General features: G+C 43.1%; 1 protein-coding gene across 1 annotated transcript; it reads right to left on the bottom strand.

Annotated features, from left to right (window-relative positions):
* Positions 1 to 2,244: 2,244 nt before the first annotated feature.
* Positions 2,245 to 3,297, bottom strand: LOC139411815 (involucrin-like). Its single transcript, XM_071158555.1, has one exon. The coding sequence runs from the start codon at positions 3,295 to 3,297 to the stop codon at positions 2,245 to 2,247; it is 1,053 nt and encodes a 350-aa protein (XP_071014656.1).
* Positions 3,298 to 17,104: the final 13,807 nt, after the last annotated feature.

Here is a 17,104-nt window from a genome sequence, read left to right as displayed (position 1 = left end):
CAGTTAGATTTGGGTATGTCATTTTAGGAGAAAATTGAAAAAAAGGGACGGATCCTTATTAACCACTAGGCTACCTACAGCCCCTAGATCTGATGTAGCATCTGATCAATCAATCAATGATCATGCAAAAACACAGATATTGAAAAAATTAAGAAAATCAAACTGATATAGAGCATGCTGGGAAATATGACAATGATGGGTGTGGTTTTGAGTGTTTTACTCTACACAGAGTAAAAATGTTCTTTTACACCACCAAAGAGTGTAAAATTACCTCTTTGTTAGACTGAAATATTACGATGATAAATCAACACTAGGTAACAATTTGATGGGTACAAATATTCTCATACAGGGTTAAAGTTTAAACACTAAACACCACGAATATTCAAGGCACTATTTAAAAGAAAGAACAGAAAATTCAACAAAAATCTGATTCAGAATCAGAAAGGTTCTATTTAGAACCTATTTACAACATTCTGGCCTTCCAAAGAATCATCAAGAACCCAATCTTCCAAAAACAGTTCTTGGGATGAAAACGGGTTTTAGGTTGAACCATTTGCCTTATAAAGAACCCTCATCATCCAAAAAGTGCTGAAAATGGTTCTTGGTAGAATCCTATCCCTTGGTAGAGAACGCTTTTGGAGTGTTGTGTATGTGGGGTTGCTGTATGTGTGCATGTGTATATATGCAAGTGGTATGATGTGTGTGTGTTAAGGTGTGTGAGATGTTCTGTACCTGGTCGTAGTAGGACGGTAGTCCAGGGGCAGCTCTGAGAAATGTGGAATCCTCTTGGCCCACTTCACCAGAGAGAATAGCTGCTTATCTGCTGCCTGGCAGATATTGGTGACCAGATCATCATCATAGATCATGTCTATTAGACAGAGACATGCAAAACTCAATGATCAGCTATGACAGAGGACACTGGCTATAGGAGGAACACAGTGACAGAGGACAATGGCTATAGAAGGAACACAGTGACAGGGGACACTGGCTATAGGAGGAACACAGTGACAGGGGACACTGGCTATAGGAGGAACACAGTGACAGAGGACACTGGCTATAGGAGGAACACAGTGACAGAGGACACTGGCTATAGGAGGAACACATTGACAGGGGACACTGGCTATAGGAGGAACACAGTGACAGAGGACACTGGCTATAGGAGGAACACAGTGACAGGGGACACTGGCTATAGGAGGAACACAGTGACAGGGGACACTGGCTATAGGAGGAACACAGTGACAGAGGACACTGGCTATAGGAGGAACACAGTGACAGGGGACACTGGCTATAGGAGGAACACAGTGACAGAGGACACTGTCTATAGGAGGAACACAGTGACAGAGGACACTGGCTATAGGAGGAACACAGTGACAGAGGACACTGGCTATAGGAGGAACACAGTGACAGAGGACACTGGCTATAGGAGGAACACAGTGACAGAGGACACTGGCTATAGGAGGAACACAGTGACAGAGGACACTGGCTATAGGAGGAACACATTGACAGGGGACACTGGCTATAGGAGGAACACAGTGACAGAGGACACTGGCTATAGGAGGAACACAGTGACAGGGGACACTGGCTATAGGAGGAACACAGTGACAGAGGACACTGGCTATAGGAGGAACACAGTGACAGAGGATACTGTCTATAGGAGGAACACAGTGACAGAGGACACTGGCTATAGGAGGAACACAGTGACAGAGGACACTGGCTGTAGGAGGAACACAGTGACAGAGGACACTGGCTATAGGAGGAACACAGTGACAGGGGACACTGGCTATAGGAGGAACACAGTGACAGGGGACACTGGCTATAGGAGGAACACAGTGACAGAGGACACTGGCTATAGGAGGAACACAGTGACAGGGGACACTGGCTATAGGAGGAACACAGTGACAGGGGACACTGGCTATAGGAGGAACACAGTGACAGAGGACACTGGCTATAGAAGGAACACAGTGACAGGGGACACTGGCTATAGGAGGAACACAGTGACAGGGGACACATTTGCTATAGGAGGAACACAGTGACAGACTTCTGTCATAGGGGAGTGACAAAAAATATCTGCAGGACATGTAGGCATAGTTCACTGTCAAGTCTGAATAACAGATACAGAGATTGATATATTAGAGACATGGACAGACAGAGGTTTGTTGGACATAGTAACAGAGTTGCCTGCGCTGCCTGGCCATGTAGGCTTCAGCCTTGGTATTGAAAGCCAGTTCAGCGTTCAACATCTTCTCAGATGATGTCCTCGCTAAAACTACTGGTGGACTCCACCTGCTCCTGATGACGCTCCTTCTGGTGACGCTCCTCCTGATGACGCTCCTCCTGATGACGCTCCTGCTGACGCTCCTGATGACGCTCCTGATGACGCTTCTGCTGACGCTCCAGATGACGCTCCTCCTCATGACGCTCCTGATAATGCTCCTGCTGACGCTCCTGATGACGCTCCTCCTGACGCTCCTCCTCCTGATGACGCTCCTCCTGATGACACTCCTCCTGATGACGCTCCTCCTGATGACGCTCCTGCTGTTGCTCCTCCTGACGCTCCTGATGACACTCCTCCTGATGCTCCTGATGACGCTCCTCCTGATGACGCTCCTGATGACGCTCCTCCTGATGACGCTCCTCCTGATGACTCTCCTGATGATGCTCCTGCTGACTCTCCTGATGATGCCCCTCCTGATGACGCTCCTCCTGCTGACTCTCCTGTTGACGCTCCTCCTGATGACGCTCCTGCTGTTGCTTCTGCTGATGCTCCTGATGATACTTATCCTGATGACGCTCCTGCTGATGCTCCTCCTGATGACACTCCTTCTGATGACACTCCTCCTGATGACACTCCTCCTGATGACACTCCTCCTGATGACACTCCTCCTGATGACTCTCCTCCTGATGACGCTCCTCCTGATGACACTCCTCCTGATGACGCTCCTCCTGATGACGCTCCTCCTGATGATGCTCCTCCTGATGATGCTCCTGCTGACTCTCCTGATGACGCTCCTGCTGACTCTGCTGATGACGCTCCTCCTGATGACACTCCTCCCGACGCTCCTGATGATGCTCCTGCTGACTCTCCTGATGATGCTCCTCCTGGTGACGCTCCTCCTGCTGACTCTCCTGATGATGCTCCTCCTGATGGCGCTCCTGCTGACTCTCCTGATGACACTCCTCCTGATGACGCTCCTCCCGACACTCCTGATGATGCTCCTGCTGACTCTCCTGATGATGCTCCTCCTGCTGACGCTCCTTCTGCACTGCTGCCAAACACATATCCACAGGGCCTTTCATATACTCCCTACCTGTCTCCTGGTCTCCTATTAGTGTCTGGGGGTCACATAGCTACCTACACAAACACTCAGGACTATATTAGAAAGTGTGTGACATTGTAGTGTTTAACTTACCAGGAGGGTCCAAAGACGGGCTTCCTGAAAATGACTTTTTCCAGGTGGAGATCAAATCCTGCCCCTTGTGAAAAGAAACATGATAATCTCACTATAAAACAACATGTTCATGTATGCAAACATTTCTATCATCGTAGCTAGCCTAGCAGCTAAACATGGTTTATTGTTGCAAGAATTCACAGTTATTTGTTGTCAAATAAAGAAAGAAATGTATTCGTCAGCCAATGTTAGATTTGAACTGTTTTGTAAGCAGAATGGCTAGCTAGCTAGATAAAGCCTAGCTAGTTAGCTAGCTAGCTAGAAGATGAATAGGCTTAAAAATAATCTCTGGTACTCCCTAGCAAGCAACGTATTAGCAAGTAAGCTAGCTAGCTAAATAAATGATCTGCAAGTGAGCTAGCTAGGTGTTTTGGCTTTGTAGCTATTTAGCTAACATTAGCTAGTTAACATGACTCAATGACGGTAGCATATTCTCCCTGCCTGAGAAAAATAATAATAAGATTAATACTTACTGAACGTTCGTATCAACCTTGTTGTAACTAGGCAAGATAACTTAGCTATGCTAGTTTAGCTAGCCAAAATTACAGTAGTATAGCAAGCCCATACTAACTACCTAGCATCAGCTAATCTTGTTTGATTGGACAGTTTGTTCAGTCAATCCAAACTTCATGTTAATCAAATTTACTTGAAACTCACCCTTGATCGTTTTACTCCTCCATGATCAATCCCATGCAGAAAGAACAAGCTACTAGTCTAAAAACGACTGATAGATATCAGCAAGATCAGGAAGTCATGAATCCTTCAAAATAAAAGTACTTTTCTGTAAACTGTGTAAATTAATATTATCATAACAATCGTCGGATATCATAAAAATCAAACACATGCATTCCTAAAACTAATTATGTCATATATTTGTTTTTATACATAATAATTCTGCCTAAATGGGAACATGAGAACTGAGGAAGTCCTAATATGGATGCCATGATTAACATTTTCATACTGATCTGTAAAACGCAACTCACAAATATACGAGCCAACTCACAAATATACGAGCCAACTCACAAATATACGAGCCAACTCACAAATATAGGAGCCAACTCACAAATATAGGAGCCAACTCACAAATATAGGAGCCAACTCACAAATATAGGAGCCAACTCACAAATATAGGAGCCAACTCACAAATATAGGAGCCAACTCACAAATATAGGAGCCAACTCACAAATATAGGAGCCAACTCACAAATATAGGAGCCAACTCACAAATATAGGAGCCAACTCACAAATATACGAGCCAACTCACAAATATAGGAGCCAACTCACAAATATACGAGCCAACTCACAAATATACGAGCCAACTCACAAATATAGGAGCCAACTCACAAATATACGAGCCAACTCACAAATATGTGCTGTGGTAACCAGAAGAAAACCTGCATTTTTTTGTTAATCATCATTTGTTTTGGTTAATGATGACTCATTTGTTTTTAGATCTTGACATACTGTATGTAAAATATATGGGCATATTTACAGACTGTGATTTTTATTTAAAAGTTTCATTTTATATTTGCACAATTACATATTTTGTTTAGGACTCACTGCTTCTATGTATTAAACATGAAGAAAATCTATCTATCTATCTATCTTTCAATTCAATTCAATTCAAGGGGCTTTATTGGCATGGGAAACGTGTTAACATTGCCAAATCAAGTGAGGTAGATGATATACAAAAGTGAAATAAACAATAAAAATTAACAGTAAACATTACACATACAGAAGTTTCAAAACAATAAAGACATTGCAAATGTCATATTATATATATATACAGAGTTTTAACAATGTACAAATGGTGAAAGGACACAAGATAAAATAAATAAGCATAAATATGGGTTGTATTTACAATGGTGTTTGTTCTTCACTGGTTGCCCTTTTCTCGTGGCAACAGGTCATACATCTTGCTGCTGTGATGGCACACTGTGGAATTTCACCCAGTAGATATGGAAGTTTATCAAAATTGGATTTGTTTTCGAATTCTTTGTGGATCTGTGTAATCTGAGGGAAATATGTCTCTCTAATATGGTCATACATTGGGCAGGAGGTTAGGAAGTACAGCTCGGTTTCCACCTCATTTTGTGGGCAGTGAGCACATAGCCTGTCTTCTCTTGAGAGCCATGTCTGCCTACGGCAGCCTTTCTCAATAGCAAGGCTATGCTCACTGAGTCTGTACATAGTCAAAGCTTTCCTTAATTTTGGGTCAGTCACAGTGGTCAGGTATTCTGCCACTGTGTACTCTCTGTTTAGGGCCAAATAGCATTCGAGTTTCCTCTGTTTTTTTGTTAATTCTTTCCAATGTGTCAAGAAATTATCTTTTTGTTTTCTCATGATTTGGTTGGGTCTAATTGTGCTGCTGTCCTGGGGCTCTGTAGGGTGTGTTTGTGCTTGTGAACAGAGCCCCAGGACCAGCTTGCTTAGGGGACTCTTCTCCAGGTAGGTGATGGCTTTGTTATGGAAGGTTTGGGAATCGCTTCCTTTTAGGTGGTTATAGAATTTAACGGCTCTTTTCTGGATTTGATAATTAGTGGGTATCGGCCTAATTCTGCTCTGCATGCATTATTTGGTGTTCTATGTTGTACACGGAGGATATTTTTGCAGAATTCTGCGTGCAGAGTCTCAATTTGGTGTTTGTCCCATTTTGTGAAGTCTTGGTTGGTGAGCGGACCCCAGGCCTCACAACCATAAAGGGCAATGGGCTCTATGACTGATTCAAGTATTTTTAGCCAAATCCTAATTGGTATGTTGACATTTTTGTTTCTTTTGATGGCATGGAATGCCCTTCTTGCCTTGTCTCTCAGATCGTTCACAGCTTTGTGGAAGTTACCTGTGGCGCTAATGTTTAGGCCACGGTATGTATCGTTTTTTGTATGCTCTAGGGCAACAGTGTCTAGATTGAATTTGTATTTGTGGTCCTGGTGACTGGACCTTTTTTGGAACACCATTATTTTGGTCTTACTGAGATTTACTGTCAGGGCCCAGGTCTGACAGAATCTGTACAGAAGATCTAGGTGCTGCTGTAGGCCCTCCTATCTATCTATCTATCTATCTAATCTAATCTTATCTATCTAATCTAATCTATCGCCATACACTTACATCTTAAACACTGCAGCCAAAAGACACACACACACACACACACACACATTCATTTTAAGACTCACTCAGTCTACTTTCCTACCTGTTTGTGCATCTCAATGTTGAGTCCATAAGACATCTCATAGTACTGAAAGACAAAGACAAACATCAGCCTCTATCATTTTCTACTTCCTGTTTCTCACACAGGAGAATCTCACAGACAGTAGAACCACACAGTAGAATCTCACAGACAGTAGAACCACACAGTAGAATCTCACAGACAGTAGAACCACACATTAGAATCTCACAGACAGTAGAACCACACAGTAGAATCTCACAGACAGTAGAACCACACAGTAGAATCTCACAGACAGTAGAACCACACAGTAGAATCTCACAGACAGTAGAACCACACAGTAGAATCTCACAGACAGTAGAACCACACAGTAGAATCTCACAGACAGTAGAACCACACAGTAGAATCTCACAGACAGTAGAACCACACAGTAGAATCTCACAGACAGTAGAACCACACAGTAGATACTCACAGACAGTAGAACCACACAGTAGAATCTCACAGACAGTAGAACCACACAGTAGAATCTCACAGACAGTAGAACCACACAGTAGAATCTCACAGACAGTAGAACCACACAGTAGAATCTCACAGACAGTAGAACCACACAGTAGAATCTCACAGACAGTAGAACCACACAGTAGATACTCACAGACAGTAGAACCACACAGTAGAATCTCACAGACAGTAGAACCACACAGTAGAATCTCACAGACAGTAGAACCACACAGTAGAATCTCACAGACAGTAGAACCACACAGTAGAATCTCACAGACAGTAGAACCACACAGTAGAATCTCACAGACAATAGAACCACACAGTAGAATCTCACAAACAGTAGAACCACACAGTAGAATCTCACAGACAGTAGAACCACACAGGAGAATCTCACAGACAGTAGAACCACACAGTAGAATCTCACAAACAGTAGAACCACACAGTAGAATCTCACAGACAGTAGAACCACACAGAACCAATTTTATTTTTGTCAACACAAGTTTACAATTTTAATGTAGAAAATTAAGACAAATAGAATGGACAACATTATTGTCACCCCAGAGCTAGTACTTGTTTCAAATCGTAAACTTAGGTTGACAAAAATAAAATTCCTTCTGCAATGTTAAAAATCCAAATACAATATGTTATCAAAGTAGAAATAGGGAACTATTGAATAAAAGTGGCCGTAACTCTCTCTCTCTCACACACACACACACACACACACACACACACACACACACACTACATGAAGCTCACCATAACATAGTGTCTCTGCATCTCTGTCTTCTCACTGGACAGTTTCTCACACTCCAGTTTCAGACTGAGGACAGAGAGAGACATCATCACATACTATCCAGTCAGGTTGTGGTCTGGTCTGGTCTGAGACATCATCACATACTATCCAGTCAGGTTGTGGTCTGGTCTGGTCTAGTATGGTCTGGTCTGGTCTGATCTGATCTAGTATGGTCTGGTCTGGTCTGGTCTGGTCTGATCTGGTCTGATCTGATCTAGTATGGTCTGGTCTGGTCTGGTCTGGTCTGATCTGGTCTGATCTGATCTAGTATGGTCTGGTCTGGTCTGGTCTGATCTGATCTAGTATGGTCTGGTCTGGTCTGGTCTGAGACATCATCACATACTATCCAGTCAGGTTGTGGTCTGGTCTGGTCTAGTTTGGTCTGGTCTGGTCTGATCTGATCTAGTATGGTCTGGTCTGGTCTGATCTGATCTAGTATGGTCTGGTCTGATCTAGTATGGTCTGGTCTGGTATGGTCTGATCTGGTCTGATCTGATCTAGTATGGTCTGGTCTGGTCTGATCTGATCTAGTATGGTCTGATCTAGTATGGTCTGGTCTGGTCTGATCTGATCTAGTATGGTCTGGTCTGATCTAGTATGGTCTGGTCTGGTCTGATCTGATCTAGTATGGTCTGGTCTGGTCTGATCTGATCTAGTATGGTCTGGTCTGATCTAGTATGGTCTGGTCTGGTCTGATCTGATCTAGTATGGTCTGGTCTGATCTAGTATGGTCTGGTCTGGTCTGATCTGATCTAGTATGGTCTGGTCTGGTCTGGTCTGGTCTGATCTGATCTAGTATGGTCTGGTCTGGTCTGATCTGATCTAGTATGGTCTGGTCTGATCTAGTATGGTCTGGTCTGGTCTGATCTGATCTAGTATGGTCTGGTCTGATCTAGTATGGTCTGGTCTGGTCTGATCTGATCTAGTATGGTCTGGTCTGATCTAGTATGGTCTGGTCTGGTCTGATCTGATCTAGTATGGTCTGGTCTGGTCTGATCTGATCTAGTATGGTCTGGTCTAGTATGGTCTAGTATGGTCTGGTCTGGTCTGATCTGATCTAGTATGGTCTGGTCTGGTCTGATCTGATCTAGTATGGTCTGGTCTGGTCTGGTCTGATCTGATCTGATCTAGTATGGTCTGGTCTGAGACATCATCACATACTGTCCAGTGGTCTGGTCTGGTCTGAGACATCATCACATACTATCCAGTCAGGTTGTAGTTGGTCTGTTCTGGTCTGGTCTGGTCTTGTCTAGTATGGTCTAGGATGGTCTGGTCTGGTCTGGTCTGGTCTGGTCTGATCTGATCTAGTATGGTCTGGTCTGGTCTGATCTGATCTAGTATGGTCTGGTCTGGTCTGATCTGATCTAGTATGGTCTGGTCTGGTCTGGTCTGATCTAGTATGGTCTGGTCTGGTCTGATCTGATCTAGTATGGTCTGGTCTGGTCTGAGACATCAACACATACTATCCAGTCAGGTTGTGGTCTGGTCTGGTCTAGTATGGTCTGGTCTGGTCTGATCTGATCTAGTATGGTCTGGTCTGGTCTGGTCTGATCTAGTATGGTCTGGTCTGATCTGATCTAGTATGGTCTGGTCTGGTCTGAGACATCAACACATACTATCCAGTCAGGTGTTTCACTATATAGACCACCCCTGAGGTATGTGTGTATTCCACTATATAGACCCCCCCTGAGGTGTGTGTGTATTCCACTATATAGACCCCCCCCCAGGGTGTGTGTGTACTTCAGTATATAGACCCCCCCCCCCCCATGAGGCGTGTGTTACCTGTGAAACTGAGCCTGTAGGAACTGAAACTCCTCCTTGATGCGGTCACATGACTCTGACACAGTGAACTTGAAGGGCTGGCCCGGCTGGTGAGGTACCTGGGGGGGTCAACAACAATAACAACATATCAAAAGGCCCCTCCTGATAAGAGCACATCACATAGAACAAATTGAGAACACCATTGTGTTCGTGAGAGTCTCATCTTTCCATGGAGGGGTCATAATAGTGTTCAGCCCAAACAGTTCTCACTCTACAGGCAGAAGTGCCGGCGGTGCCGACGAGTCCCATGACGCTTGTGGGAGTCGAAGAGCAAAACGGAGAACACCACCATGTTTGTGAGAGTCTCATCTTTCCACTACAGTGAAGTCAGATTTTCGGGATGTCTCCTGGTCTGACAAACAGCGCTGCAACTTTGCAACCTTTTACCGCGGATGCTGAAGGCCGACATCGACAGATGTGGTGGATTGAGACACAGCCCATGCCAGAAAAACAGACTTAAACAGATGTGGTGGATTGAGACACAGCCCATGCCAGAAAAACAGACTTAAACAGATGTGGTGGATTGAGACACAGCCCATGTCAGAAAAACTGACTTAAACAGACAGATTTATCTGGGGAATGTGTATTATGCTAACTGGGTTTGAACGGGGGCGCGGACAGCGACTCTAGGGGGGGTTTAAAACTCTTTGGTTCATTATTCACACCATCAGCATTCGCTGCTTCAAGTTCAGTAGCCTTCCTCTCCTCTCCTCTCCTCTCCTATCCTCTCCTCTCCTCTCCTCTCCTCTCCTAGTTTGTCTAATTGAAATAGACTAGGCTGCCTATACATGGACAGGGAATCACGTGTCAGTTATCTTTCCAAAGAAATTAACTTAAAGTTGCACTATGCAGAAATAGCTCCACCATTTCCTGGTTGTTAAAATTCTAATAGTTTGCGTAATTTCAGTTTGTGACAAAACAAGCAAGTATAGTACAGAAGAGAGTTTCCCAAAGCGAGTACACTACACAGTGTCAAAGCTTGATGATGGTTATGTGAATCCGCTGTGTAGTGCTAGGGAAAAACCCAAAACGTGGATCTATTGGGGGGCCCCAGGACCGAGTTTGGGAAACCCTAAAGTAGAGAATCATTGTACCATCTGAGCCGATGTGAAATATATTTTCAATAACCAAAACTATTATATGTTCAGCTGTTTGAAGCTGGTAAATTGCTAAATTGTAGTCACTGCGCCGCCATTGGCCTATTTATTGCTTTACCTCCTTACTTAATTTGCGCACACTGTATACAGATTTGTCTATTGTGTTATTGACTGTACGTTTGTTTATCCCATGTGTAAATCTGTGCTGTTGTTTTTGTCACACTGCTTTGGTTTATCTTGGCCAGGTCGCAGTTGTAAATGAGAACAAGTTCTCAACTTGCCGACACGGTTAAATAAAAGTTACACAAAATAAAAAAGACTTTGCTCTGTTATCTTGTGTTGTCTTGGCTGTGTGCTTAGGGTCATCGTCCTGTTGGAAGGTGAACCTTTGCCCCAGTCTGAGGTCCTGAGCGATCTGGAGCAGGTTTTCATCAAGAATCTCTCTGTACATTGCTCCGTTCGTCATTCCCTCGATCCTGACTAGTCGCCCAATACCTGTCGCTGAATAACATCCCCACAGCATGTTGCTGCCACCATCATGCTTCACCGTAGGGATGGTGCCAACTTTCCTCCGTACGTGACATTTGGCATTCAAGCCAAAGAGTTCAATCTTGGTTTCATCAGACCAGAGAATCTTGTCTCTCGTGGTCTGGGAGACTTTAGGTGAATTTTGGCAAACACCTGTCATGTGCCTTTTACTAAGGAATGGCTTCTGTCTGGAAAGGTCTGATTGGTGGAGTGCTGCAGAGAGGGTTGTCCTTCTAGAAGGTTCTCCCATCTCAACAGACAAACTCTTGAGCTGAGTGACCATTGGGTTCTTGGTCACCTCCCTGACAAAGGCCCTCTCACCGAATTGCTCAGATTGGGAAGCCAGCTCTAGGAAGAGTCTTGGTGGTTCCAAACTTCCACATTTCTTCCGTTTAAGAATGATGGAAGCACCTTAAACGCTGCAGACATTTTTTATTACCCTTCTCCAGATCTGTGACTCGACACCCTTGTGTCTCGGAGCTCTATGGAAAATGTCCTTTGACCTCATGGCTTGGTTTTTGCTCTGACATACATTGTCAACTGTGGGACCTTGTAAAGACATTAAAATCATGTCCAATCAATTGAATTCACCACAGGTGGACTCCAATTAAAGTTGTAGAAACTTCTCAAGGATGATCAATGGAAACAGGATGCACCTGAGCTCAATTTTGAGTCTCATACAAAAGGGTCTGAATACTTATGTAAATAAGGTGTAAGGTTCTATTTTATATATATATATATATATATTTGAAAAAAATTGTAAAAAGCTGTTTTCTTCTTGTCAGGACAGCAGAAGGAGACACTATGAGCTGAACATAACAGAATGTCAGTGGAAGAGAGGACAGTAACAGGAGACACTATGAGCTGAATATAACAGAATGTCAGTGGAAGAGAGGACAGTAACAGGAGACACTATGAGCTGAATATAACAGTCAGTGGAAGGGAGGACAGTAACAGGAGACACTATGAGCTGAATATAACAGAATGTCAGTGGAAGAGAGGACAGTAACAGGAGACACTATGAGCTGAATATAACAGTCAGTGGAAGGGAGGACAGTAACAGGAGACACTATGAGCTGAACATAACAGAATGTCAGTGGAAGGGAGGACAGTAACAGGAGACACTATGAGCTGAATATAACAGAATGTCAGTGGAAGGGAGGACAGTAACAGGAGACACTATGAGCTGAACATAACAGGAGACACTATGAGCTGAACATAACAGAATGTCAGTGGAAGGGAGGACAGTAACAGGAGACACTATGAGCTGAATATAACAGAATGTCAGTGGAAGGGAGGACAGTAACAGGAGACACTATGAGCTGAACATAACAGTCAGTGGAAGGGAGGACAGTAACAGGAGACACTATGAGCTGAACATAACAGAATGTCAGTGGAAGAGAGGACAGTAACAGGAGACACTATGAGCTGAATATAACAGTCAGTGGAAGGGAGGACAGTAACAGGAGACACTATGAGCTGAACATAACAGAATGTCAGTGGAAGAGAGGACAGTAACAGGAGACACTATGAGCTGAATATAACAGTCAGTGGAAGGGAGGACAGTAACAGGAGACACTATGAGCTGAACATAACAGAATGTCAGTGGAAGGGAGGACAGTAACAGGAGACACTATGAGCTGAACATAACAGAATGTCAGTGGAAGAGAGGACAGTAACAGGAGACACTATGAGCTGAATATAACAGTCAGTGGAAGGGAGGACAGTAACAGGAGACACTATGAGCTGAACATAACAGGAGACACTATGAGCTGAATATAACAGTCAGTGGAAGGGAGGACAGTAACAGGAGACACTATGAGCTGAACATAACAGAATGTCAGTGGAAGGGAGGACAGTAACAGGAGACACTATGAGCTGAATATAACAGAATGTCAGTGGAAGGGAGGACAGTAACAGGAGACACTATGAGCTGAATATAACAGAATGTCAGTGGAAGGGAGGACAGTAGAAGGAGACACTATGAGCTGAATATAACAGAATGTCAGTGGAAGGGAGGACAGTAGAAGGAGACACTATGAGCTGAACATAACAGTCAGTGGAAGAGAGGACAGTAACAGGAGACACTATGAGCTGAACATAACAGTCAGTGGAAGGGAGGACAGTAGAAGGAGACACTATGAGCTGAATATAACAGAATGTCAGTGGAAGGGAGGACAGTAACAGGAGACACTATGAGCTGAATATAACAGTGGAAGAGCCTTTATATCCCATAAATATTGATGCCAAATGTTTTGTCTTTGCCTACAAATCGCCCCACTCCTAAAAGGTTGGCATTATCCTATATGCAAATCGCCCCACTCCTAAAAGGTAGGCCTTATCCTATATGCAAATCGCCCCACTCCTAAAAGGTTGGCTTTATCCTATATGCAAATCGCCCCACTCCTAAAAGGTAGGCATTATCCTATATGCAAATCGCCCCACTCCTAAAAGGTTGGCTTTATCCTATATGCAAATCGCCCCACTCCTAAAAGGTTGGCTTTATCCTATATGCAAATCGTCCCACTCCTAAAAGGTTGGCTTTATCCTATATGCAAATCGTCCCACTCCTAAAAGGTTGGCATTATCCTATATGCAAATCGCCCCACTCCTAAAAGGTTGGCATTATCCTATATGCAAATCGCCCCACTCCTAAAAGGTTGGCATTATCCTCTATGCAAATCGCCCCACTCCTAAAAGGTTGGCATTATCCTCTATGCAAATCGCCCCACTCCTAAAAGGTTGGCATTATCCTATATGCAAATCGCCCCACTCCTAAAAGGTTGGCATTATCCTATATGCAAATCGCCCCACTCCTAAAAGGGAGGCATTATCCTATATGCAAATCGCCCCACTCCTAAAAGGTTGGCATTATCCTATATGCAAATCGCCCCACTCCTAAAAGGGAGGCATTATCCTCTATGCAAATCGCTCCACTCCTAAAAGGTTGGCATTATCCTATATGCAAATCGCCCCACTCCTAAAAGGTTGGCATTATCCTCTATGCAAATAGTCCCACTCCTAAAAGGTAGGCTTTATCCTCTCTAGGGTAGGGGGCAGCATTCGGTATTTTGGATGAAAAGCATGCCCAAATTAAACGGCCTGCTACTCGCGCCCAGAAGATATGATATGCACATAGTGCATAGATTTGGATAGTAAACACTCTAAAGTTTCCAAAACTGTTAAAATAGTGTCTGTGAGTATAACAGAACTGATTTGGCAGGCGAAAACCTGAGAAAAATCCATTCAGGAAGTATTTTTTTGTTTTTTTTTGTAGTCTTCTATTCAATGCCATTACAGTATCCATTGACTTAGGACTCCATTTGCAGTTCTTATGCCTTCCACTAGATGTCAACAGTCTTTAGAAATCGTTTCAGGCTTGTATTCATATAAATGAGGGAGTAAGACCAGTCTGAACGAGTGGACCCTAACGTGACGCAGAGTTTTTTCAGGCGCATGTGCATTTCTTGTTTACCTTTTATATTGACGACGTTGTTGTCCTGTTGAAATATTATAGATCATTTAGGCTAAAAAACAACCTGAGGATTGAATATAAACATAGTTTGACATGTTTCTATGAACTTTACGGATACAATTTGGATTTTTTTGTCTGATTGTTTTGACTGAGTTAGAGCCTGTGGATTACTGAAGAAAACGCGCAAACAAAACTGAGGTTTTTGGATATAAAGAGACTTCATCGAACAAAAGGAACATTTATTGAGTAAATTAATGTCTTCTGATTGCCACCATATAAAGATCATCAAAGGTAAGGGATTCATTTTATCTCTATTTCTGAGTTTTGTAACGCTTCTGCTTGGCTGGTTACTGTTTGTAATAATTTGTCAACAGGGCTATGTTCTGGGCTAGGTATGTTCTGGGCTAGGTATGCTTTTGCCGAAAAGCATTTTATAAATATGACACTGTGGTTGGTTTAACAAGAAGTTCATCTTTAAACCTATGTAAAATATGTTTTGTTTTCTGAATTTTTATAATGAGCATTTCTGTAATTGAATTGGATGTTGGCCAGATGGGACGCTAGCGTCCCACATACCCTAGAGAGGTTAACGACCGTTCCACAGGTGCATGTTCAGTAATTGTTTATGGGCCATTGAACAAGCATGGGAAACAGTGTTTAAACCCTTTACAATGATGATATGTGAAGCTAGCGTCCCACATACCCTAGTGAGGTTATCCTCTATGCAAATTGTCCAGCTGTTAAAAGACAGGATTTATCCTCTATGCAAATCGTTCCACTCCTAAAAGGTAGGCCTCTTTATCCTCTATGCAAATCGCCCCACTCCTAAAAGGTAGGCATTATCCTATATGCAAATCGCCCCACTCCTAAAAGGTAGGCTTTATCCTATATGCAAATCGTCCCACTCCAAAAAGGTAGGCTTTATCCAATATGCAAATCGTCCCACTCCTAAAAGGTAGGGTTTATCCTATATGCAAATAGTCCAGCTCCTAAAGGGTAGGCTTTATCCTGTATGCAAATCGTTAAGCTCTTTAAAAGTAGACGTTTACCCTCTATGCAAATCGTCCCACTCCTAAAAGGTAGGCATTATCCTATATGCAAATCTTCCCACTCCTAACAGGTAGGCTTTATCCTATATGCAAATCGTCCCACTCTTAAAAGGTAGGCATTATCCAAATGCAAATCTTCCCACTCCTAACAGGTAGGCTTTATTCTATATGCAAATCATCCAGCTACTAAAGGTAGGCATTATCCTATATGCAAATCTTCCAACTCCTAACTGGTAGGATTTATCATCTATGCAAATAATCCCACTCCTAAAAGATAGGCTTTATCCTATATGCAAATCGCCCCTATCCTAACCAGTAGGCTTTATCTTATTTGCAAATCGTCAAGCTCTTTAAAGGTAGGCTTTATCCTATATGCAAATCGTCCCACTCCTAAAAGGTAAGCATTATCCTTTATGCAAATCGTCCCACTCCTAAAAGGTAGACATTACCCTATATGCAAAATGTCCCACTCCTAAAAGGTAGGCTTTAGCCTGTATAAAAATCATCCCACTCCTAAAAGGTAGGCTTTAGCCTATATGCAAATCATCCCACTCCTAAAAGGTAGGATTGACCCTATAAGCAAAATGTCCAGCTATTAACAGGTAGGCTTTATCCTATATTTAAATCATCCCACTCCTAACAGCTAGGCTTTATCCTGTATGCAAATCATCCCACTCCTAACAGGTAGGCTTTATCCTGTATGCAAATCATCCCACTCCTAACAGGTAGGCTTTATCCTGTATGCAAATCATCCCACTCCTAACAGGTAGGCTTTATCCTGTATGCAAATCATCCCACTCCTAACAGGTAGGCTTTATCCTATATGCTAATAATTCTCCTAAAGGTAGACGTTTATCCTTTTCCTCCTAAAAGGTAGGCTTTATCCTCTGTGTTCTTGAGGCGAGGCAAAGTTTGGTAGAGTCTACGCCTCTTTGTTGGTGACTGGGAAACGGTATGGATTCTTCAACGAAGTTAGTGTTTCCATTCAATGACAGATGACTAGTTTTCATCCAAATTTTTTCACTTGAAAAATACCAAACATTTTAGTTAGATGTAAAATTGTGCGACATCAAAAACGTCCAAATTGCACAGATTTCTTAAATGATCTCAGACACAGTAGAAAAAAGAAAGTCTACATACAGTGTGTGCAGAAGACATGAGGAGGTAGGCAATAAATAGGCCATAGGAGCGAATAATTACAATTTAGCAGATTAACACTGGGGTGATTGATG

The sequence above is a fragment of the Oncorhynchus clarkii genome, chromosome 6, assembly GCF_045791955.1.
Source record: "Oncorhynchus clarkii lewisi isolate Uvic-CL-2024 chromosome 6, UVic_Ocla_1.0, whole genome shotgun sequence".
NCBI classification, from domain to species: domain Eukaryota; kingdom Metazoa; phylum Chordata; class Actinopteri; order Salmoniformes; family Salmonidae; genus Oncorhynchus; species Oncorhynchus clarkii.
The sequence above is the reverse complement of the archived record's forward strand: the minus strand, read 5'-3'. Positions and strand labels throughout refer to the sequence as shown.

Bases quoted from the DNA above. Each gene is read 5' to 3' on its own strand.
- LOC139411815 (XM_071158555.1), bottom strand. From the start codon at position 3,297: ATGAAAGGCCCTGTGGATATGTGTTTGGCAGCAGTGCAGAAGGAGCGT.